The 23,751-nt window shown below is 49.9% G+C and overlaps 11 protein-coding genes across 11 annotated transcripts; 6 read left to right on the top strand and 5 right to left on the bottom strand.

Moving 5' to 3' along the window:
* Positions 1 to 64: 64 nt before the first annotated feature.
* HOO65_030402 (putative lipase) lies at positions 65 to 1,512 on the bottom strand (the record flags this gene model as incomplete). Its single annotated transcript, XM_071002180.1, has 3 exons — positions 65 to 1,018; positions 1,093 to 1,392; positions 1,453 to 1,512. 3 exons carry the CDS (start codon positions 1,510 to 1,512, stop codon positions 65 to 67), a joined length of 1,314 nt encoding a protein of 437 aa, XP_070860081.1.
* A 1,692-nt stretch (positions 1,513 to 3,204) lies between these two features.
* On the top strand, positions 3,205 to 5,346 carry HOO65_030401 (RNA exonuclease; the record flags this gene model as incomplete). Its single annotated transcript, XM_071000392.1, has 1 exon — positions 3,205 to 5,346. The coding sequence occupies one exon, from the start codon at positions 3,205 to 3,207 to the stop codon at positions 5,344 to 5,346; it is 2,142 nt and encodes a 713-aa protein (XP_070860080.1).
* Positions 5,347 to 5,642: 296 nt separating this feature from the next.
* On the bottom strand, positions 5,643 to 6,585 carry HOO65_030400 (Prohibitin-1; the record flags this gene model as incomplete). The annotated part of the gene is made up of 2 exons (XM_071002325.1): positions 5,643 to 6,149; positions 6,265 to 6,585. The coding sequence occupies 2 exons, from the start codon at positions 6,583 to 6,585 to the stop codon at positions 5,643 to 5,645; spliced, it is 828 nt and encodes a 275-aa protein (XP_070860079.1).
* Positions 6,586 to 7,149: 564 nt separating this feature from the next.
* On the top strand, positions 7,150 to 7,898 carry HOO65_030399 (Cytochrome b-c1 complex subunit 8; the record flags this gene model as incomplete). Its single annotated transcript, XM_071002381.1, has 4 exons — positions 7,150 to 7,208; positions 7,333 to 7,358; positions 7,598 to 7,775; positions 7,844 to 7,898. The coding sequence occupies 4 exons, from the start codon at positions 7,150 to 7,152 to the stop codon at positions 7,896 to 7,898; spliced, it is 318 nt and encodes a 105-aa protein (XP_070860078.1).
* Positions 7,899 to 8,644: 746 nt separating this feature from the next.
* HOO65_030398 (40S ribosomal eS12 domain-containing protein) lies at positions 8,645 to 9,502 on the top strand (the record flags this gene model as incomplete). The annotated part of the gene is made up of 2 exons (XM_071002344.1): positions 8,645 to 8,957; positions 9,111 to 9,502. 2 exons carry the CDS (start codon positions 8,645 to 8,647, stop codon positions 9,500 to 9,502), a joined length of 705 nt encoding a protein of 234 aa, XP_070860077.1.
* A 686-nt stretch (positions 9,503 to 10,188) lies between these two features.
* HOO65_030397 (uncharacterized protein) lies at positions 10,189 to 10,849 on the bottom strand (the record flags this gene model as incomplete). The annotated part of the gene is made up of 3 exons (XM_071002400.1): positions 10,189 to 10,335; positions 10,399 to 10,706; positions 10,816 to 10,849. The coding sequence occupies 3 exons, from the start codon at positions 10,847 to 10,849 to the stop codon at positions 10,189 to 10,191; spliced, it is 489 nt and encodes a 162-aa protein (XP_070860076.1).
* Positions 10,850 to 12,761: 1,912 nt separating this feature from the next.
* Positions 12,762 to 14,531, bottom strand: HOO65_030396 (dullard-like phosphatase; the record flags this gene model as incomplete). Its single annotated transcript, XM_071002082.1, has 3 exons — positions 12,762 to 12,913; positions 12,991 to 13,219; positions 13,305 to 14,531. 3 exons carry the CDS (start codon positions 14,529 to 14,531, stop codon positions 12,762 to 12,764), a joined length of 1,608 nt encoding a protein of 535 aa, XP_070860075.1.
* A 1,930-nt stretch (positions 14,532 to 16,461) lies between these two features.
* On the top strand, positions 16,462 to 17,995 carry HOO65_030395 (translation initiation factor eif-2b subunit beta; the record flags this gene model as incomplete). Its single annotated transcript, XM_071002152.1, has 3 exons — positions 16,462 to 16,559; positions 16,651 to 17,850; positions 17,944 to 17,995. 3 exons carry the CDS (start codon positions 16,462 to 16,464, stop codon positions 17,993 to 17,995), a joined length of 1,350 nt encoding a protein of 449 aa, XP_070860074.1.
* A 2,060-nt stretch (positions 17,996 to 20,055) lies between these two features.
* Positions 20,056 to 20,772, top strand: HOO65_030394 (uncharacterized protein; the record flags this gene model as incomplete). Its single annotated transcript, XM_071000391.1, has 1 exon — positions 20,056 to 20,772. The coding sequence occupies one exon, from the start codon at positions 20,056 to 20,058 to the stop codon at positions 20,770 to 20,772; it is 717 nt and encodes a 238-aa protein (XP_070860073.1).
* A 554-nt stretch (positions 20,773 to 21,326) lies between these two features.
* Positions 21,327 to 22,103, bottom strand: HOO65_030393 (N-terminal acetyltransferase A complex catalytic subunit ard1; the record flags this gene model as incomplete). Its single annotated transcript, XM_071002371.1, has 2 exons — positions 21,327 to 21,706; positions 21,791 to 22,103. The coding sequence occupies 2 exons, from the start codon at positions 22,101 to 22,103 to the stop codon at positions 21,327 to 21,329; spliced, it is 693 nt and encodes a 230-aa protein (XP_070860072.1).
* A 642-nt stretch (positions 22,104 to 22,745) lies between these two features.
* On the top strand, positions 22,746 to 23,662 carry HOO65_030392 (3-oxoacyl-acyl-carrier-protein reductase; the record flags this gene model as incomplete). The annotated part of the gene is made up of 2 exons (XM_071002329.1): positions 22,746 to 22,797; positions 22,872 to 23,662. 2 exons carry the CDS (start codon positions 22,746 to 22,748, stop codon positions 23,660 to 23,662), a joined length of 843 nt encoding a protein of 280 aa, XP_070860071.1.
* Between the last annotated feature and the right edge of the window lie 89 nt (positions 23,663 to 23,751).

The following is a 23,751-nucleotide window of genomic DNA, read 5'->3' as shown; positions in this document are numbered from 1 at the left end:
TCACAACTATAAAACAGGCCTCCTTTGCGCATATGGGAATTTCGCCTCTATTAAAGCGCATCGGCTATATTTCAAATTCTTCTTGTACAAAATGTTGCAGAATCAGCTTGCCTTCATTAAACGTCTCTTTTTCAAAGCGCACGATGATTGCCGCATGCGTGTGCTGGTCGTTATGAATCCACACTGGGAACTTGCGCCAGCCCACTGCATCTAGCGAATCGATCATCGAGAATTGCGCTGGTGTGAGTGCTAGCGTCGGCTGCGCGGGGATTGACATTCGTCGCTCGCGTGTCATAATCCGCGCGTCATCTGAGTCCATAGCCTCCTCGTCACCATCACCGCCACTGGCATTAGTATCTAGGAATTGGTCGCCTTGCACTGAACCTAGCGCCTCGTACGCATGTGCTACTTCCTGGCGGATGCCCTGCACCCACAACGGGGGGCGGTACTTTTCAATGGCAACCCCGCCCTGGCCCAACTCATGCAAACGGATACGATGCGAACTGCGGCAGGTGCTGAATATGGAGCTGATAAGGAATATGACTACGCCAATGGGCAGCAGTAAGCTAATTGTGGCATAGAACGGTAGAGAGTGTATAAAGGCTGAGATGCGGGCGGATAAAGCCACTCGCTCAGGTACGTGTGGCGTCAGCGGCTTGCTGGCATCCAGAACTACTTGACCGTAGCCTGGGACAAAGTTCGGCTTGATAATGTCTAGATTGCGGTATGGGTCGGTGCGCGAGATGCTGGTGGTGTAGTAGACGGCTGTGCGGTCGTTGGTGATGTTGGCGTAGAGTGTGCGGTTCTTAAACTTTCTCAAGCCTGATATGAAGATCGATCCAGGATCGGCAAGCACACTGAGGAGTGGTTTGCCGGTCTCGCGGAAGTCGTCGATAGTAAATAGCTGACGGCCCGACATGGACACTGTGCGCGAACCAATGGCATTCCATACATGGCTAAAAGCACCCTTGACTGGTGCTCGCGCGCCTAGATGTGGTGTTGCGAATGTAGTAAAGTTCTAGCAAATTGATCAGTAAGGGACGGTACGGGTGACAAGTAGACAAAATAGATGGAGGGGGGAGGGAAACCTACCATGCACTCGACGGAGTCTAGGAAGCCCTTCGCGTATAGCAATCCCGCTGTGTAGCGGACTACAAGCCCACCCATTGAATACCCGACCATGCTGAACTTGCGGACTTTGCCGCCACGGTCGCTGATACGCTGAACCTCAGCCTCGATCTCGGCACACACACGCTCGCCACCCCTGTCAATACCATCATATGTGAAGCTTCCGGCATTGGCCTCAGCAACGAGGAGATGGAGCTTGTCCTGGGGGAACTTGGCTCGCAGCGCTTTGGCCACACTGGCCATGTGAATGGGTTTGCCCCAAAGCTAGATAGGGAGGATTAGCGAGTAATCTAAATAGCCTGACAGTTGGCAGGGGAGACATACGCCGTGAACTACCACGCACAGGTGGCTCGCTTGTATATCGACGCTACTTAAGCTGGCCATGATGACGTATGTTTCGTGCCTTTTAATTGAACGAGAAATAGCGGACTTTTAAGGGGAAGAGAGTTTGACAGCCTAGGTCCTGGCTTAATGCAGTAAAAGAAGACAACTCCGAAGGGTAAAAGACGTGTAATGTTATACGCAATACCTCTTTGTAATTGATGGAAAGTACTAAAAAGGAGACATGTATGCGTATTTGTATGGGGTCGGGAAAGGCACCAGTCTTGCGTGGTTAGGTACGAAGAATCCGGCGGCGCAATTATTGGACCATTTCTGCTAGAGTGCTGTATCACAGGCCCTGGTATGTAGGATAGATGACAAAGCAAGACTTTTTGAGCTGACGTTAGCCCAAAGAATTTGGATGCCTACTTGCTGTCTCGCTTCTTTATGCAGTAAATAAGTACAAGAAGACTCCCTTTTGAGCAACTAAGCGTGGCTGAGCTTGGCTGGGGTTGATTTGAGCCAGGATTTAGACCTCGAAAACAAGAAAGGAAACAAGGAAAAGAGCTTAGTAGGGGGTTAGAGTAGCAGTAGCACAAGGACTCGAAGTATATGGTTATCATAGCTTGTCAACGTTGTTATTGTATGACGACATTGACAGCCGACTGGCCTAGCAGCATTTATTTATGAGGATGCTATGTATGGTCTACACCAACGCTACGATCATCGTACACATGTGCGTACAAGCACGCAGTATACACCAGTATATTAGGGCTTGCATTTGCCTGCGTGCGACTAGCTGCCATTATGTTGAAGGGGGGTTTGGCCTCGGAATACCGCGCTGAACAGAATCAACGATGGTTTAGCGAAGGAATTCCTACTGCCATTTATTAGAGAGGCAGTGCATTCGATTAGTTCTTCATATTGTCGAGGACCTTATTTCGTTGTCTCAGGCTTCCCGGGTTGGGGGGTTACAACGTCGATCTTGGTATGTCTTGTACATTGTGTTTGATAGTCTAAATAGCCAATAACGGCCTGAGTTTTGTATGCAAGTAAAGTGCTCCTATATTTTGTTAGGTAGAGATGTAGGTAGTGCCTGGAGAGTTTGAGCGCTGAGGAGTTGGAGGGAGAGCCAAGGGCTCGGCTATTATACGGCAAAACCTACCAATATAGGGGCAAGCTGGATCGGCACTTGTAGCGGCCCGGCAGCATAATCTGACAGCAGTGCCATTCTGTCAACCCTAGAAGCTTGTAGCCTTGCAGCTCTTTCCCTTTGCCAATTCCCTCCAGCCTTGGCAATTCAACGTCATCTTCACGAGCAGACAGTGCCTAAAAGAGGTTCTGAAGATTAGTTTGTAGCCTTCTTGATAACTAGATACCCTTCTTCAGCCTTTTGCTACAAAATCTGCCGTTGCATGTCTTTGCTATAGTGTAGCTTCTGTTGCTTTTTGCTTCTCTGCATCATTCTTTTCAGGGACTCCATATCGCGCTCTCTATAGAGAAGCTGCCAATGCGGTGATGCTTTGCTTCTTCGGTCGACGAGTTTCCTCTGCGGTCTAGAAATTGCATCTTGCGCTTAATCATCCTCTTTATCTCTTTACCTCCTCCCATTTTCAAGCAAACCTACATCCAGACTACCGCCAGTGTCTTGTTTATCGCTTATCACGTGCTCTCTACATCTACACGCGGCTCTTTCCCACGCGTTGGACATCTTTGTATTCCTCCTGCTTGTCCGCATTTCACACTCCCTGCACTATGGCAGCCACTCTCCCGAATCTCAAGCATCTCCCATGCCCGGCTGGCCCGGCATGCACTGCATTTAAATGCTTGTTTGGCCATGCTGATCGCTCCGATGACAGCCAGAATATCCCTCCCGAGTCTAACGGCGAAGTCGGCACCATACCACAGCCTCCTGCTTCTAAGAAACGGTCCTTTGAGTCTCCAGTCACCGCAGATGGGCCTTTAGCTAAGCGCGTCAAAAGCAGCACGAACCTACAGTCCCAGTCTGATTCTTCTAAACAGACGTCACAACAGCCGTTGAAACCCGAGCCGGCTGTGCCAGTAGCCAATATTGCTACTTATACTGCGCCTGTGTCTAAATCGGAGGCTTTGCTGCAGCAGTCTCAATCCAAGAGCCTGGATGGACTTGGCAGTAACGTTGCCTCTTTACCGGCTCAGCCAAAGTCTTCTATAGCATCAGTTCAGAGGGCTCCTTCATTACTAGGAAAGCCTGGTCCTGCTTCCTCTAATTTGTCTTCTGCTGCTTCAAATATCCCCGCCACACGTCAAAAGCCCCCTCGCTCACGTCTAGAATCACGTGCTTCCTCTGCGCCCTCGTCGGGGGTCCCCCCGAAGACCATTAAGCAGCCTGCTACATCCACTGCTCCTGCATCTAAACTAGTACCTAAATCACCACCGGTTCCTCTCAAGGCACCACCTAGACCCCAAAAGGGCGCTCTTCTTACTCCCAAGACTGTGGCTGCTGATCCAATTGGCTTTGCGGGAAGACTTAAGGTTATCCAAATGCTTCATGCCGAGCTCATTCGCCTTGACGGACTTTTGCGAGATACACACTCCACCAGAATAGAGCTGTTTCTCTCTCAAGACGAAGCCAATAAAATGGCTGTAGATATAGAGGGAACCGTAGCTGCTGGCCCAAGCAATGTGTACCGTAATATAGTTGGTGCCCGTCTTTCTGGCTACAAAAAAATGATTACTGAGGCTTGGCTCAAGGAACGCGAGCTTGCCAAGGCCCCCCCTAAGCCGAAAGACGATGATGGCAACCAGCCCAAAATTATTGATACCGGCCTGACACCGGAACAAGAAGTGTTTATCGCTGGTCTCATTGAAACACCCATTCGTGATCTAGCTCAATATGGATATGTCCCTACTCCCCCTAGCGAGGCAGATGTTGCCAAAGCATCAGCAGCTATGGCGATGTCCCAAGGCTGGGAAAAGTGCGACCGCTGCGAACAGCGCTTTCAAGTCTTCCCAGACCGCCGTCTTGAAGATGGATCCCATACGTCTGGTGGCTCTTGTACTCATCACTATGGCCGCTTATACTGGACGAGCCCCGTCTCAACTGCTGGCAAGACTCGCGCTAAAGGAGACCGAAAGTTCCGTTGCTGCAACCAGGCCGTGGGCGATAGCCCTGGATGTACAACTAAAGAATGCCATGTATTTAAAGTCACGGATACGCCCCGACTGGCTCATGTTCTTCCTTTCGTAGAGACACCTCCTAATGAAGCACCAGCCACAGACGCCAAGGCTGTATGCTTTGATTGCGAAATGTGTTATACAGTGAATGGCATAGAGCTCGTGCGTTTGACTGCCACAGCTTGGCCATCCGGCGCCATTATCCTCGATGTCCTCGTGCAGCCACAAGGTGCTATTCTAGACCTCAACTCACGCTACTCTGGCGTCTTCCCACAGGATATGGCAAACGCCCAGCCGTGGGATGGCTTTGAAGAGCCTATTGCAGCACCTATACCTGGCAACGTAACTGCCGTGCGTAGCAGCCAACTTAAAATCGTCAGTTCACCTGCTGCAGCACGTGAGCTGCTTTTTGCATTAATCACACCTGATACGTTACTCATTGGCCACGGCCTCGAGAACGACTTGAATGCTACGCGCATTATACATCCAAAGATAATCGATACTGTCTTGCTGTACCCAACTCGCGGCGGCTTGCCGTCTCGCATGGGGCTTAAGGTCCTGGCATCAACACACTTGAATCGCAAGATCCAGGTCGACGATGGGACAGGCCAAGGCCACGATAGTGCGGAGGATGCACGTGCATCGGGCGAGTTGGTGAGAGTCAAGGTCAGGGAGAAGTGGATTTCCATGCAGGCTAAGGGCTGGCGGCTGAAAGATGGCGAGTTTGTGGCGCCGCCGTAGAAGCTAAATGGTGCTGACCGCAGAGAATCAAACGACCGGACAGCCCTGTTTGCCAAGGTCTTGCTAAACATAGTGTGCGAAGTGATTTTTGTCTTGTTTATTGTGTTGTATTATACAGATGTGAGTGGACTTGGTTGGTCTCTCGCCATATTCTGGGTGTGGTGTGGTGTGTGTAGTATTCTTAATTGTACAAACGGCTGTTCCGATTCCGCCAAATGACCATGCCCTCCTGCTTCCCCCGTCTCCCCCCCTGGGACCTGCAACTAATACAATTGCCGCCTCCTCCCTCTACTAGTTTACGCCTTGCCAACATTCAGCAGAAATTGGCCGCTCTGCTTGCCGGCGGGCAGATACGAGACGTTGGGGTTATGGGCCAGCGTCTGGGCAATTTCTTTGCTAGCCTCGATTTTTCTGATTTGGATGAGGCCATCGCCAGAGCGGGCAATAGCCTTGCTAATAGTATCGGCAGACTCGGCCTCACCTTCGGCACGGATGACATTTGCCTGGCGCTCTTGCTCGGCCTTTTCAACGATAAAGCGTGCACGCTCGGCATCCTGCTGGGCAATCTGCTTCTGCTCGACAGCCTTGGTGAATTCCTGGCCAAAGGTCATGTGGGTGATGCTGACATCTTCTAGGGCAATGTGGAACTCGGCGGCACGGCGCGTTAGATCATCACGAATGCGCTGGCTGACCTGCTCGCGCTGTGTAATAAGCTCGGCAGCGTCGAACTGGGCGACAATGCTTTTGAGGACTTCATTGCCAATGGACGGCAGGACACGCTCGTCGTAGTCGAGGCCGAGGTTCTGTCAGGAAGGGGAAAGGAAAGTATGTTAGTAAAAGCGCTTGGTCGTGGTCTGACTCTAGCATGCTAGCTATCGCGATGCTCTTGATGTTCTCTTTTAGTAGTTATCGACTTACCTGGTATATCTTGGGCAGAGCTTTGACTTCAGGGCGGTGCAGTACTCTTAGTGTCAAGCTGACCATCTGCAGGTCCTTAGAGCCAGTGGTGGTGGCAATGTTGCGGGGCTTTGTCCGCACGTCAAAGATCACGCTCTTCTGAACCCACGGCAGCAGGAAGTGAGTGCCCTCGTTCACAACATCTTCCTTGACACCGCTCAGGCGGTCAAAGATGACAGCACGGGATCCACCCTTGACATCGTACAGGGAGGACTGAATGGCAGCAACGCCAATGGCCGCGGGCACGGCCATGCGGTAGGCAAAGTTGAGGATGTTTGCCATGGCGTGTTTGGTTATATGTGGTTGGTGTGGTTGTGGTGGGGTGATGTTGTTGTAGTTAAGGAGCTTTTGTTCGCTAGAATAGACAATGGAAGGGTATCACAGCGATAAATAACACTGAAGAGTACACAAATAAGGGCGTGTGGATGCTGTACAGTAGCTGTCTAGAGCTCAAGCAATTATATCGTCAGTGTATTTTTGTCTGCATCAGCTGCGCTCTCACTATCTTCTCTCTTTCTCTGCAGAGCCTATGACCCGCTTGCTTAACGCTAATTGGCCTAGCACATTCCAAGGCTGTATTTCCCTAGCAAAGGCAAGGCTACGTAGTTTTGCATGATGACTAATCACAGACTAGTCCGAAAAGAGCCACGAATCTGGGTCGGGAATCACGTTTTAACTCGTCCAATTAGCACAGGCCTGAATTCTCTCGGAACGGGGCCAGAACCGACGACAATTTGAAGAATTGCGAACAACCAAGTTCTTTGCTCATCGCACTCAAATCTGCGCGGCTTTGCCTTCGATTGTCCCTACGACTTTTTCCAATCTCTCTTCAAATATCCAGTCAAAATGCAGCCTACGCAGGCCCGTCTGGGTGGTGCCAACATCAAGCTTGGCACCAACTCTCAGTATGTTTTTTTTCCGTTGTACCGGCCTGTCCTTTGGTAGTTGTGAATTGCAGTAGACTCCAAGAACAACGGCATCCTATACCGCGCATTTTAGAGTCGCAGTATGCTAACACCTGATTTCTAGCTTCCTTGGTTGGTGGGGTCATATCAGTATGTATAAACCTACCATTGGCGACTTCCTATAGAACTCGACGAACATGTAGACCATTGCACGCCGCCAAATCAATGCATCGACGAGCCAGCTACCTCGTTTTGTTACGCACTGTCTGGCCGATGAGAACTGCCGCCTGGCGTCAACTAGAGTTGTCTGGAGCAGATAGGACGCAGCACCGGCTACAACAAATACAAGCCTTAGAGAGGACGACGAGACTAACGCCGCGTCATTGCAGACAACATGAAGCAGAAGGGCATTGTTACCTACGGTGTCGCCCCTAACCGCCAGAACCCTCTGGCTGGTGCCATGCACGACGCCATCTTTAACGTCTGGAGACGCTTCTCGTCCCAGGTGCTGTACTGGGCTCCCCCCATGATTGTCGGCTACTACACTATGCAGTGGGCTATTCACCGGTACGCCAACTCCTTCTTCTGCTAGTTTCCGTGCACATGTGCTAACTGCTTTTTCCTTTTGATTGTAGCAACCACTACCTGAACTCTAAGGCTGGCCGTGCCGAGTTTAGCGACGAAGAGTAATGGGCCAACGACAATTGGACAACTGGATTAATTGTTTGAAAAAACATAACTGTACATCATTTTTCATATCGCTGGCTTCTGAGCAACTTATAATAGACTGCGCTAGCATCTTTCCCACGTACACCTCAGTAAATTTCCTTCATGTGATCTTTGCTTGCCCATGGATATATTTGTTTTTTGGAGAATCTATCCGTTATGAAGCGTGTTTGCCTTGCAAGTGCTCAGTATGGTTCTGAGCAACTAGATAGAATTTCCCTATGGATCTACTTCTGCATGTGTGTAACACGCCGCTATAGTGCTGGTAAATCTCATCAACCAACTCACCAAAAGCCGATTCAAACATGTCTTTTTAGTGTCTCCACCAACCAGAGGCTAAGAATCAGTCAGCAACCTCAGACTTCATAAAATTTCTCACAGTGTCTGGGACAGTGCGAAAGCTATTCGGAATATCAATAATCCGATCAGACTCTGCGCTGTGCCTGGCCCCACTTCAAACCGCCTTCCTATCTGGGCGATTGGCGCATCTCTGATAACAGAAAAAAAAAGTTTCTTTTTAGATTCTTTTTCTGAAAATCTTCGAGTTGTTTTAGAAATTGGGAGTTTTTTTTTGCTTTAATTCCTGATTTAATTCTTTTTTTCTCGCATTCACAACAAACCCTCTTCTTCTCACTTGATTGCTTTGCATCACAGTCTCAATCTCGATTTCCTCGTTTTATACATACACGTACATTCATCATCTAGACACAATGGCCTCCGAGAAGCCCAAGAAGGAGAAGAAGGACAAGAAGGAAAAGAAGCGGTCCGAAACCGAGGGCGTTCACAAGGCTGTCAAGAAGGATAAGAAGGACAAGAAGGACAAGAAGGGCAAGCTGGAGGAGCACATTGAGGAGCACCTCGCTGCTGAGTCTCCCTCTGTTGAGACTCCTGCTGCCGCTACCGCTGAGGATGTTGAGATGGACGCCGAGAAGCCCGTCATCGCCAAAGCGTCACTGGTTCCTTTCGCTTTGCCTCTGGCCGATGACAAGGCTATGAAGAAGGTGCTGAAGGCTACGCGCAAAGGTACGTTGTTTGTCACCTTATTTTTCTGTTGGCCTAAACCACCCCCTAGACCTGGCTATGTATAGGCTTGGCCTCCATCAATACTCCCATCACCGCATGAAATACTATGCTGGAGAATGTGTGCTAACTACTATCACTCTATCTACTTTGCAGCTGCCCGCAACAACACTCTCAAGCGCGGTGTCAAGGAAGTTGTCAAGACCCTGCGCAAGTCCGCCGCCGCCTCTCCGAGCAACACCGGTTTCCCTGGCATTGTGGTAATTGCTGCCGATATCTCGCCCATGGACGTCATCTCACACATTCCCGTGCTGTGCGAGGACCACAATGTGCCCTTCATCTTTGTCACGTCGCGTGCCGAGCTCGGCGCTGCTGCCAAGACTAAGCGCCCCACCTCCGTCGTCATGCTCATGGAGTCGCGTCCTGCTGGCAAGAAGGCTGCCGAGTCCAAGGACAAGGATGAAGATGACACTGAGGACTACGCCGAGGTCTACCAGGGCCTTGTTAAGCTGATCCAGAAGGAGGCAGCTAAGCAGTGTTTCTGGTGAACCACCAAGAAAAAAAGAACAACACATACACCAACTCCCATCACCACTTAACCTATTCATTACAAACGTGAAGAGGTACGGGCGCATATTTCACTGACTGTTTGGTTGCCTTTGCTTTCCCCCCCTTTTGTGTGTTCATTGAGCTCTTTTTCTGTTTTTATTTCGTGCGATGCCGGGCTCTCTCGGTGGTGAGGGGGCTGTTTGTTTTTGTTGGATCTCAGTGGTATCTGCATATTGTACACAGGCTTGCACTTGGTACACGCAGACTAAATTGCTTTCCTCTCCCCTTTCCACTGAGGGAGAGATGTTAAACTAGTGTGTTACAGGGTTGGAACTGGTAATCCATCGATCCCGGATACGGCGTTTTGGGCATTTGATATTCATGTTGTTAAAGGCATATGGGCATATACAGGCGATAGTTTTTTTTTAGCAAATTCAACTACTGCTGCAACTTTAAAGCATCCGTCTCTTGTATTAACCTCTACAAAGTTTCACTGGTATTGTTGAAGTGCTGGTGGATGATTGACTTGGCTTCCAAGGCCCACATTGAATAGTTGTATAATATTATTCAGAGGCACACTTATGCGTAACATTAACTATCTTGTGCGTCGCTTGTATGCTCCTCCTACACATTACTAACAATTGAGAAAACTAAACTTTATCAACGCCGTATTTGTTGCGAGCATTTACTGCAAGAAGCTGTCGAGAGGATCACCCCGGGTGCCCCACCAGGTGAGAAGCAGAGACAAACCTAGAGATTCGACAAGCTTGGCAGCAACGCTGACACCAACGGTATCGAGGGGACGGCGCTCGGCAAACAATTGAGAGATGTACTACAAGAACGCTGTGTTAGGGCGATGAAACATCGTCACGATACAAGAATGTCAGACACTTACTCCAGGGGCAGACGTAGCCAGGAACACAAGGCCGCCTAGATACGCAGCGCCAGTGTAGCTCAGAGTACCTGTGGCGTTGATCAGGGCACCAACACCATAACTCTGTAGAGCAGAGCCGACGAGGGAGCTGCTGTAAACAATGGCGGCACCGGAAGCCTCCTTGGACTTCAGGAACTCCTCCTTAGTGTTGGATACCTTGGCACGCTTGTAGGTTTCGCCGAAGATGGGGGACAGGACGGCCATTTCAGTGGCATGGTTGAAAACGGTGCCTAGTAGGATGGCAGAGGGCTTGACTTTGGGGAAGCCGGCTGTAGTAAAGAGGGCCATGGTTAGCATTGGAAACGGATGATATTTGACAATAGTCAGTGTCGCCACCAAGACCATTGGCAGTCTATGAAGCAAAAAGGAGGAACTTACAGCTAAGGACGGGAACGAAGCTGTTGGTAACCATGTTGAATTATATGTGTAGTGGTGTGGTAGCAAGAAGTCTTGAGTTTATTGCGAGAGGAGACGACTTAAGAGAGGAATGATTAGATGGTGATGGCGACAGTGATGATGACAAGAAAAGGAGGAGAAAGATGAGAGCCGTTGACAGGTTGGGCTACAGGCTTTTATGTGTGAAGCTGACTGACTAGCTAGCTGGCAGGCGGAACAGAAACAGAGTAATGCAGAGAAAAGGGAAGCTGCCAAAGCCTGTAACTCAGCTCGGCCAATCAGTAGCTTCGGCATTTTGAACTTCCCGTGTTATTAGGTAGTTGCCAACTTAGACCGGGCCCTTTCTTCTTCCCTGTTTCCCTCCTTCTAGGGAGATCGCCGCCTTTTCTGAAAGCGGTAGGCTCCTTCCCTAGCTTCCTATCATAAGATGCGTGTGCTTCCCGCGCATGGCGGGCTGAGCTACCGTCAACTTTGCAGTAGTTGCCGCCGACTGTAACTATAACTGTAGCCATGACTAACTCGCATGTGGGAGAGCTCATAGCATTCCTGTGAAGCCTCCTTGCGCTGCGTAAGGAAACTATTTTTTTCCTCATATATTATTGATGATCAGTACCTAGGAGAAGGGCACTGTAGCCAGTTCTTGTCAATGTCTTAGTCTAGATGTAATCCCCACATAATGTAGCAGGGCGAGTGGCATTGCTTTAGCATTCATAAATTCACCTGCAATGGAATCGGAAAGGGATCCCAGGGCGCTTTGAGGTGTAAGTTCCTAACAGATCCGCATACAAATTGGTATACTAGGCTGTTAGTGCGGATTCGCCTCCATGTCGTCATCTAGTACAGTGCATTTGCCCTTATCCGTATTAAGCGGTTGTAGGAATCACGTTAAAACTACAAAGCTGCAATGAATGACGCCTTAAATTCCATGTTAGGCCAGTTACTGAGTCATGCGCAGACCAGGTACCCTGGCCGTCTTCTTGGATCAAGTAGAAGAAGAAGGGGACAACTTCACTACCATGCTGTATGGTCTACATTTGCGGCTATGATTGTTATTCTCTGCCCTCGTGCCTCTGTCGTGCCTCTGTTCTCTGACGCTCAGCTACGCTACATCATATAATAAGCAGACTAGTCCCCGGATCGGGCAACGTGAATCTCGACGATTCCAACTTGGACTGGCTTACTAGCTGCGGTGGCGAAGGATTGAATATGGACCTGGGCATTCAATTTTGATCGGTCATCGTCACCGAGAGCATAGAAATGACCTAAAGGGAGTCACTACATGACGGCACATGCACGTTTCTATGAGCTTGTTCACATGAGTATTATACCGCTTGCTATACCGCCTAATATACCCACCAAGTTGTGTATAGCATAGCATGGTGTAATACAAGCTTCTTCATCACCCAGACATCAAGTTTCACAGAGCTGCATTTCCAACCAATGTCTAGGTGAGACATGGAATGGCGAGTTTATGCTTTCGCAGTTCTTCAAAACAAGACAAGAGATGTCAAGAATTATAGGGAAGCAGTCTCGTGCCTTGCTGATGATTGGTTTAAGCAGCCCATCTATAATGCACCGCACAACAGGAGAGATCATAACTAGAAAGACAAAACAGGACAGTGCTGCAATGGATCAACACACGATCGAGGAGAATAGGCAGCCAGAAATATACTGATAGGATAGCAGAACGCAGACGCTTCTCAATACCTGTATTTGTCTTGATTACCTCGGCGTCTAGGGCCTCCAAAGACCAACTTAATAATGCCAAACGGAAATGGGATTAATAATAGCGATTAAGACGTAAAAAAAAGCAAACAATCTTTATAAATCCCGGAATGTGGAATACGCTTTGTATGTACTGAATTCACCCATACTCTACCTATCAAGCCGGTCCAATTAGCCCTCGGCTAAGCCAATTCAAGACCAGGTCAAGCCATATGCTGGCCGTCTTCGCCGCCTCGCAGGGCCAACAAAGCCCGCACGTCAGAAACATACTGTAGGCCCTCAAGCAAGGGCACAATATTCAGCAAATCGTTATCGGTTGGGTCGTTTATCCAGCCCTGTATGGGGATAGCATTGTCTGTTTTGGAGGGTTGGGGGTTTAGTCAGCTTGTGAAGGCCTGAGGGAAAGACAATGTAATTCATTCCATTTCTTACCCTGGTGAAACATGTAGCTCAGAGGACTATTATCTAAGATCATGACCTTGCTGAGATCCGGCTCAACAGCGCTCAAGTCCTTGATAAACGCGTTTTGCCGAAACGTACAGTGCTGGCGATAGAAGCGGGCAGCAAAATACTTGCGTTCTGATTCCAGCCAGTCAATGACAGGATCAGCGTATTCTTGCACTGAAGCCGTGAAGACAACGAGTTTGTACCACTTGCTAATCTACCGAGTTCCAAGTGCAATGGTTAGTGAAAGATCCAGAGAGGCCTAAAGAGCCGGAAAGGGAAAGTAGAAGTAGTTGCCATACCCTTCGCAGGAAATCATCGCAGTGCGGTCGCTTGTGCACATAGTACAAAATTGGGTGTTGTGGGCCAACAGCCATCTGGCCGCCCATGCCCACAAAGGCAGTGTTGAGACGGACTTCGACCATGTGGCCGGATCCAAGACGGTTGCCCTTAGACATGCTGTGGATCAGGGTTTCGTCGAGATCGAGGATCAAAGTCTTTTGGTGTTCTGATGGCGGCTCTTCAAAGTTGAGATATGAAGGCTGGCGGCGGGGTATCAACGGTCGGGGCGGAGCAGGGGCTCGGGGATATTTTGTTATAGCACTGCCAGCCTGTGATGTAGGAGACTTGATTTGCGCAGAGATGTCAGCAGAAAGGCCATCGCCACTGGCCTTAGCTCGGGAGACAGACGAGCCAGTCTTTCTGTGTCGGCGCTCTTTGAGGGCTTCGTCGCTAGCCTGCACTTTTATGCGGATCGAACGAGAGGGCGTTGAGGTGTCTTGCGAGCCATCACGTGGGCGGGAAGTGGCAGATGATCGGCGGCGCGACGGGGTATCAGAGTCGGAGGACATGCTGATGCTAGATTTGCGTTTGCTTGCGCCCGAAGAGCGGGCTTGCGAGGACAAGGATGTCGATGTCGATGTCGAGGTAGGTTTCCTACGGTGTCGCGTGCTAGCGGACCGCGGCCTGGAGTGTTTTTCGCCGGTCTTGGACTTGGAGGCTCCAGACCCAGACAAGAAGCCCAGTCCTAGGGTGTCGAACAGGGTTCGGAAAGGCAGTAATGGGCGGAAGCGGCCGGTTTTGTCGTAGAACAAAGCCAGGAGATAGAACCCCGGGGCGGCTATAGTGGCCAAGATCCAGCGCAAGGAGCCGATGACACATGACGCAATGCGCTGTGGCACGGCCAGCCAGGAGGTCTTGGCTGTGAGCGCAGTGGCATTAGATGGGGATGGCCCGGATTTTATGTTTTGGGCGGGGTCGGAGGAGGCATCGAACGGGGGATCGGATTGGGTCAGCGGATTTGAGGCATGCGCTAGATTTGAGATAGAGTCTGGGTCGTTGAGTTGTATGGGCTGCAACTTGGCATCAATAGTGGGATCATCGGACTCGGGAGTGTCGTCTAAGGCGGAGTGACCATGGTGGCCTTCAATGGAGCGCATGAGACCGAGTGAGCTGAACGAGTTGGTACGCGATGGGGTCGGCGAGTTTTGCGGTGACACGCGGGAAGAGATGATGTTGAGGGAGTTCATGGTGCCTGCGTAGCCATAGGGGACGGATGGGGGGGCATGGGAGGGGAGAAAAGAGGAAGGAGAGTGGCTTGGAGAAAAAAGAGAGCAGCAGAGCAGGTTCGCTGGACAATTGGAGATAAACCGGAGATTTTGTCTTGGTGCCTACACAGGATTATGGACCAGTCCGTGTCAGAGTCAAGAAGCTAAGGGGAGGCCAGTGAGCGGGCCAAGAGGTAAGAAGCGAGAAGTTGGCTGATGGGCGAATTGGAAGTTGTTTATACGGCCAGGTTGCGAGAGGCAAAGGAAAGACGAGGCCAAGAGGAGGCCGAGAATTAGGCGAGAGGAGAGAATAGAAACTATGTACGTAGGAGGCGTCGCGGGTTATGACGTCGAGGGGAGGAGGGAAAGAGAAAATAAAATACAGGAGAACAATAACACGAGCGAGATTTTGGTGATGTCAAAGCAAGAAGGGGAAAAATAGATGCAATAAAAAGCGGCTTAAAAATGACTTAAAAACGAATCAGAAAGACAAACCCTAACTTCGCACCTTACTCGTTCTTCTTTTCCTCCTGCCTCCAGGATTTGATCATCATGTGTCTGCTTCGCTTAGTTTCGAGCCACTGTACTTATTCTCCCGTCTTCTTCCTTTAAAAGCTCCGATGATTCTTTAGCTTTGTTGTTGGCCTGGCTTGGCTTGGCTTGGGCTGGGCTGGGGCCGAGAGCAAGAATCTGAACTTCAACCCTCGCTCCATCCATCCTCAACTCAACACTGACCCAAAGAAAGCCATGCACCACCATGCACTACGGCCTTGTTCCCTTTCCTCTCAACAACCAACAGAACAGGCCAGAAACCCGAAAAATAGGGCCTTTGTGTCCGGGCAACCTTTCGGTTTCTACACCAAGCTGTTTTGCGGCTCCTTGCATGGTGGTTTCCGTCCGTGACTCTAATTCTAACAGTCTTCGTCTTCATGGTATTCTCCTGCTTGTTTTTACATACTCTTTTCCTCATCGCTAAACGCCCATCTCATGAGTTCTTGTTGCCCCAGCTTGTTGCCCGGCCAGGCCGTTTGTTGGGGATTCTTAATGGCAGAACATATCAATATAACGAGGTCAGGCGTGTATGCATACCTATATTGTTTGTCTCGATATCGGCAGCAAACAAAAACCAACGTCTGACATACTTTATATTCCTTGTCGATTTCTAGCAAATAACTCCCAAGTTCACATTGCCCACATCTGTACTTCGCAGCTTGTAGTAGACCTAAGACCCAAGTCTATCGAGGTCCTGGCAACCCTTAGTGTGCTCTAACCCTAATATATACGCAGTACCACATTTACGTCGTTATAAGTACGGCTTCCTGTCTTCTCATCTTTACACTTGCATTTTGTCTCGGACTATCTCAAACAAGCTTCTGCAGCACGACAACCCAGTGCAATAGCGCTTGTCTTGGACTGTTTTGTTCCTGTTTTGTCCTGTCCTATCCTCTTTCTTGCATATGCATGCTGCAACAGGAAATTCCGTATCCACTGTGGTAGTGGATTAGTCATCTGTTTTTTGCTCTACCAAGGGAAGTGCTCAATCAGCCAACCCGAGCACTAGGGTTCACATGCACGCATTTACTTTGTGTGTTAGCGACGGAGACTGACTCACTCCTCTCTTTGGCAATCTGCTTTTCGTGCTTCTTGTGTATCTTTGGCTGGACTTAGACAAAAGAGAACAGCGACAAAAAGCCTTGTGACGTTTATTCCTTCGGGCTTTTCCACTACTGCTACATTCTGCTTGTTATAAAAAAATCCCGCGCAACAAAGCTGATTGTGTGCCTCTCCTTCAAACCTCAAGCCTCATTCACGATCTTTATCCTAGATCTAGGTTTTCACGACTCTTCCCTACACAGCGTAACTGCACGGCTACAACATACACGGGGAACCCATCTCTATTCTCGCTTCTAAAATGGCGTCCAACTCTTCGGGCTTCATGCCGGATCTCAGCAAATTCATTCGCTTTGTCAACTCAAGACCTTTGGAGGCGAGCATCGAATACTTGGTATCGTGAGTTGCCTACTTGTAACTGACCAGCATGCTAGGATGATACCAATTACTACGCCTATTAGCCCCACTAACCGCTGTTTTCCCCATCCAGACTCTTCAAGAGACGACAAATCACGGGTCCCAAAGACTGCGCCGTAGCCACCGCCCATCTCCTCTTTCAGGTTGTCAAGTACTCAAAATGGTCTGATGAAGAACAGCTGATGGCTCAGGTGTGCCGCGTGGGCAAGCGGCTTGCCGACGCCCTCCCCAAAGAGCTTGCTATCGTCAACATTGTGCGCAGAGTTCTTAGCGTCATCCATGACGAAGCCAACGAGGACCGCGACAACGATGCCTTTAGCGATACCGCCTCTGAGGTCTATGAAAACACACAGCACAATGCCGCCATCGCTAATGCTAATATCGCGGCTTTTTCCTCAAAACACATCTGCTCGGCCTCCATCGCCGAGACCCTCGGCAGTATTGCGCCCCCACGTCTAACTCGCCAGCCTACCCTATCTACTATTAGCTCCTTTAGCACACCCAAGTCACTGTTCAACATTCTGTCTGCCTCCCCCTCAGGCACCGCCTTTGCCAGTCCCACAAAGACCTCTGGGGCATCAACCCCGCATGGGCCGTCAAAAGCTGCTCGTGCCGACTCGCTGCGTTCCGAGATTATGAACGCTATTGAGGAGATGAAGGACGAGATTGACCAGGTGGCTGAGCAGATTGCCAGCTTTGCTGAGGCTCAGATCCGCCCAGGTGACTATGTTCTGGTTCACGAGCCTTCAAGTGTCGTCACACGGTTCATTGTCAAAGCCGCTTCTAAGCGCCGCTTTACAGTGCTTATTGCCTGCAAGGCTGGTCCCAGGGGCTACGAGGCGCGGGCTGTCAGCGTTGGCTGCAAGGACAAGGAGCACGTGGCATACGAGAGCTTCCGCCGCGAGCTGACCAAGGCTGGAATTACGGTTATCAACGTTATGGCGTCAGGAATGAGCACGTATATGTCTCTCGTGACGCGCGTGGTGCTAGGTGCACGCTCGATCCTTGCCAACGGTAATGTGATTATGGATGCAGGCGCTGGCGCTGTGGCGCACTCGGCGAAATACCACGGCCGCCCAGTTGTGGTTTTGGGTGGCATCTATCAGCTTAGTCCCGACAGTCCGTTTGATGAAGGCTCATTAGTAGAGTGGAATGATCCCTCAACTGCTGTTGCCTTCGAGGATGGCTCGCTTGTGTGTGACGACATAATTGTTCGGCAACCGCTGACGGAAGTGCTGCCCGCCGAGTTGGTGGATATGTACATTAGCAATTTGTAAGTTTTGGACTGTTTCTTCTGTATACATCTGTCTTCCGGGATGCTAACCCTCTTTTCTAGGGGCACTCACTGCCAGAACCACCTCTCTAGCCTCATCATGGAGCACTATAAGGCTGAAGATGTCGAGTTCCATCAGTGGTAAAACAGAACCAGTGTGCGAAACAAGCACTCGTAAAGACGCAAAAAAGTTTTTTGGCCTGGCCAACGGGAAAGGGATAAAATGAGCGATGTTTTGGGGATATCTACAGATGCCTACAAGATATACAAATACAAGTGATGACTAGAAACAAGACACTTTGACATGGACATACGACGAATTCTTTTGAATGGCGCAGTTATTAAAAGCCAATGCCCTGGTTTGCCTGGCTGTCGCTCCGAAGAAATAGATAACCAAGATCAAGCTGTATAGCCGGGGTTGGATTGAGAGTTAGATGGTGATGGGGTATTTCTTGGTGGCTCAATTAACCTTGGCTATTTCCTTTGCTGCACTCAACTGTGTACTGGGCGCATCTATCCGGATTTGTACGGCTTTGTATTTAGGTCTTGAAAGGCCATAGCTCCGATGTTTTCGGCCATTTTCGATGCTTTAAATTATTGATGTTGGCGGCCCTTTTCATAGCTACGACCAAGAGCTCTCTTGTGTCATCAGCGTCTTTTCGGATAAACTTCGGCATGTGGCGCATCGTCAAGGGAAAGGATTTGGCATGTTACACAGCTCTAGGGTTAAAATGCTTGACTACAACACTCTTTGAGGTATCGTCTTCCTGTTGAACACCAACTGGGAGTTTAGTAAGACAGAGACTAACAATATCGAGTATGATAAAACTGGCAGTAAGGCCTTCTTTCTTCTAAGGTAATACATACACAGTATTGGTACCGCTAACGATTATCGATCGGCGCCTTGCTACGTCTACATTGGCGTTGGCAACGCACTAAAATGAAGCAGCCAAGTGACACTAGTAGAAGACTATTTGACATGTTTTCGTGTCCGGAGAATAGCAGCAAAGCTGCAAATTTGTATTGAGAACCCGGAGCTCAAAGTTGTGGTCGCAATACGAGTAGTTTTGAAAACAAAACTAAGATTGATGCCGTCCTGACGGAGACCGAAACCAGAGATGCTGCGATGCATCGAACCACATCTTAACGGAATTACAAGGGCATCCACAAAGAGTAAAAGACGGTGTTCAGGCATCGCTAGGAGCTAGAAATACTTTCAAGCCAGAAAAGGTCCGCCGCTCAATGGGGGTTGTCAAGGCTTAGAACACTGGCACCTTTCTCTTTCCATCAGGAAGCAGCCTCCAGCTCGCCCTGAGTAAATCCGTTAGCCAGTTCTTTTGTCACTTAGAGCAGTCTGGGCCCGTCTAGGCCGGCTTGCATAGTAGCTAATAGCTTCGCAACGACGGAAAAGGCCAAAAACAGGGGCTTGCATAGGCTCACACAGCTAGCCACAAGTAGCGCTAGCTGTCCAATTAGGAGGACAATTTCTCGCAGGTTATATCCTCGGGCTGGAAGCGTTCGCTTGGCTTTGCTGCGTTACTGCTTTCATTGTTTTTAAAGCCTAAATTCCAAGGCACATGCTACTAGGCAGACCATTGAGATCTAGTCGCCAGTACACAAGGCCTGGATCTATTTTCTATCAAGAGCTAGCCGCTCATGAGACTAACAATAGCCACATCAGAAGTACGCTAACACAAAAGCCTGCCGATGAATCGCTAAAAAAGCCCTACCTTGAGAGCATGGTTCGCAAGTTATGCATGATATAGACAAATGACGTCAGTACCTGTCACATTCATCTAGCTACCATACCTACCTACCTACCTTGCGAAGCACATGATAGCTCAGCCTAGGAAAGACTCCCCTAAAAAGGATTTCCCTCTTAATAAATGCACACTTGCAAGCTTTCCTATCAACTTGGGTGCATATATTAGGGCGTTGGAGCCCCCGCGCAAGCCTCTATACCTTACCCCCTTGTCACTCGTTCTTCACTGATTGCGCTTTTCTCTACCAACCTATCCTCAGCTGCTACTCCTTTTTACCTTCCCTTCTGATAGCTATGATACTAAGGACTTGCAGATTTCTCATCTGGTTAGTTATACCAACAGTATTCATCCTATCATCCATACATTCTTCAAGTCTCTATTTACAACGCCCATTTCATCCTTGAGTGAATACTCTCTTTCTCTTGCCTCTGAACTATTCAAAATGCCCTCATCTATCAACGAGACGTCTGCCCCCATCAACAGCAACTATTTCCGTTCAGGGCTTGAGGCTCTTCTTTCTAATGCCTATACCCTGATGCCTAGCTGTCTCTGGGACCCTGAGAACTCAATCTTCCTCTGCCACACCTGCAAGTTTCCTCTCCAGGGCTACAGTATCCCTCCGGAGTGGCTAGGTGAAATCTACTGGCCGGAAGCTAACAATATCCTGCCTCCCCCTTGTCTTCTCATTCCTCACAGCCCTGCTGATTGCTACGTGCACATTTTCCACGCCACTTACAATGCACTTATTGATGGGTCCCGTGCCTCCAGATTAGCCCCTGGGGAACCTTCGGCCTCGGTTCATACGAACCCTATTGTATCTGGGCTTGTTCCCCAAGTCCAAGCCCAGGCCCAGGCCGAGGTTGAGGCGGAGGTTACAAGCCCTTGCCAGCTAAGACCTACCGCGCCTGCGTTCGTGTCTCAACCCATAACTCCACTCTGTGACATGGGCAGCCTGGGCCGCGGTGGATCTTCCCGGCCGCAGCCGATGACTAGTGCTTCCATGCACCCCATCACTAGCGATGATAGAAAACAGCCTGCCACTTCTGACCTGACTCATTCACCGTTGGCCTTTTCGGGAGAAGACCCGAATGACGTCAAGATAGGCGCCCACCACTTGGCATCTCTTCTTTTCTCGGGGTACCTGCAGCACCACGGGTAGGCTAGCAAGCCCTGAAAATCTGTAGCCAGCCGAGTCTTGCCCCTCATACCCTGCTATCCAAGCATGAGACCCTTGGCACTAGCAGTTCTCCAGCGACATCTAGCCCGTCTTCCAGAATGTTTTACGCTCCCTTGCCACAGGCATCTAAGCGGGAGGTAATCTACAAAGAGAATCCCATCAAAACCAGGGGGCATTCTATATAGTGCTATATGCGTTAGCACTAAACTTCGACTTTCACGAGAGATCAAATAAATAATGGCTCGCGGCACTGAAACTTCAATGACAATGGCGGTTCCCTTATGATAGCATAATAAAGCATTTTTTCCAAAACATCATTAGTATTTAGAGTGTTTTAGATGTTGGCGAGCAGTTAGCTAAGCACTTAGTATTGCAGCAAATTCATCCGCGCTTAGAGTCTGGATAGAGTCCAGGCACTGGCAAAACTTTAAACTTTGTGAAATAACACTCCTAATGCCCCTTTTATTCCTGCGATCTCTGTCTGTATGTGCCCCTCTTTCGCCCTGTATCTTCATCTATCCCTCTCCCTGTCCACTCTATTTCGACTCGTTCTTCTCCACCAATGCCCCAACACCCAACGATTTGCCTACCTTGACTTTGAGCTTCTTTTCCGCATCGGCCGCAGCAACTGCAGCAGCAGTTGCTGCGCTATCGACGTCGCCTACCGGCTCGCCCTCATCAACAGCCTCGGCCTCTGCCTCGGCTTCGGCTGCTTCGTCTTGCTCAATCTTCTCGCGAATCTGCGACAGATCCAGGCGCATACTAAACGCATCCTCGCCATCCGCATAGTACTTGGCCTCGATCTTGTCGGTCTTGAATCCTAGTGTCTCGCGGTATAGGTGGATGGCGGCCTTGTTAGACATACGCACGTGTAGTGAAACATACTGGGCACCGAATGTTTCGACCATTGCTTGTTCTAGAAGATTGAAGGGTTGCATGTTAGAATCTCGGCATCTGCGTCTCTTGCCCTCTTCGCCTAGCTCATCTCCCAGTTACTTACGGCTCTGGCGCATTAGCTTCTCGGCAATGCCCAGTCTCCGGTGCGTGCGCATAACCGACAAACTCGTAATGTGGCCGTGCTTGATTCCATCCGCAGGCTCCTCCTCCATCTTGGCAAGCACGTATCCCACGATCTTGGGGTAGTCGTAGGGCGTCTTCTTCGGGCGTGACATGTCAACAGCGACAAAGCTCAGCTGGGGCCACGAAAGCGCATGGTACAGGTGGTACTTGAGGAAGTAGTTCTCGGGCAAATTCTCCACATTGGCATGCTGGATCAGCGGCACGTCCGACACTTGCAGTACTCGGATATCCATGGTGTGTGTCTGCTAGGGCCGTGAGGGTTTCGTCTTTATGGGGGGCTTCGTTATCGGGGTTTTGTATCGCGCTACGCAAAATCGAGGATGATAGAGCGGACTTGGCTAACTCGGGGGGCTAGTCAGCGTAGTTTGTTCAATTCTTGAAGGGCTGACTATAATTGGTCATTGACGCTGTGTGAGGCTACAAATCTACGTTCTGGCGTCGACTCACGAGGCTCCATCATGGTGGGGTGAGTTCCTACGACCCACGTTCAGGTACAAACCCTATTCATATAACCCTAGAGAGCTCTCACTCAAGATAAAATGTCGAAACAGAAGGCAATCACATGTTGATGGCTGTTTATTCAACCATAAAGTTCTGCAGTCATAAGTTTAGTGATTGTCAAGTCTCAACCCAAAGTCATGTGATGTTTTTACCCTTCGACTCGCCTGCACGCTGGCGCTTCTAAAAATCCGCCTACACCCCAGGAAGCTCAGTTCTTATTGGTGCGGAACAGCCAAAACCGCTACTCTCCCGAGCACAATGTTCAAGATGCCGCCAGCACTACCGCGAGCGTGGGTATATTAAGACAGCATAGTTCGTTCCTAAATTTCGACTCTGGGAGTTTCATCTCACCAAACTAAAACTTACCACCAACAATGTCGCGTGTTCTAGCAGGAAAACTTGCCATCATTACTGGAGGCTCACGAGGTACACTACAAGACAACCCCAACTCTACTGTCATCACCCTTGTCTTCATCTGCTAATATTCCCCCTCAAAAAAGGCATCGGGGCCGCCATTGCCGACAATCTAGCCTCCAAGGGCGCCAACGTCGTGCTCGGCTACACATCTGCATCCTCGCAAGCCGGAGCCCAAGCCCATGCAGATTTGCTCGCCCAGAAACACTCTGTGCAAGCCGCCATTGTGCAAGCAGACATCGGTGTGCCCAATGGCCCATCCGACCTCATTGCCGCAGCCAAAAGCGCCTTCGGCCATGCTGACGGTTCCTTTCAAATTGATATCCTTGTTAACAACGCTGGCGTTGCACGCAACGACCGCATCGAGAATGTCAAAGTTGCTGACTTCACGGCTACCTATGCAGTCAACGTGCTTGGCCCGCTACTCCTTGTGCAAGCCGCACTGCCATACCTACCACACGACCGGAGCGGCCGCATCGTCAGCCTGTCGTCAGTCAGCAGCGCCAGTGGCTTTGTCGGGCAGAGCGTCTATGGTGGTTCCAAGGCCGCCATTGAGGCTATGACACGCACATGGGCACGCGAACTGTCGGAGCGTTGCACGGTCAATGCTATCAATCCGGGGCCCGTAGAAGGACCTATGTACGAGAGCAACACAGAAGAGTTCAAAGAGATGATCCGCCCGTTCATCGAGGCCGCCCCGCTGATGAAAGCTCGTCCCGGCGCGGACTCCGAGGCTGTCCTGGAGTATGCGAAGACCGCTGGCGGCAGGCCTGCTTACACCTCCGAGATTGCAGGCATCGTGGGCATGCTATGCACACCCGATGCGGCTTGGTGCACTGGTCAGGTCGTAAGTGCAAATGGTGGGTTCATCATCTAACAAATGCGAAATGTGGGGCTCTCTGTCAAGATAGATTAAAGCGGGGCAGGAAATAAATGATGATTAATAGTTGGTGATTAATAAAATGC

Source organism: Ceratocystis lukuohia (assembly GCF_044167205.1).
Source record: "Ceratocystis lukuohia strain C4212 chromosome Unknown Supercontig3_pilon, whole genome shotgun sequence".
Classification (NCBI taxonomy): domain Eukaryota; kingdom Fungi; phylum Ascomycota; class Sordariomycetes; order Microascales; family Ceratocystidaceae; genus Ceratocystis; species Ceratocystis lukuohia.
This window is presented reverse-complemented; position numbering and strand designations above follow the sequence as displayed.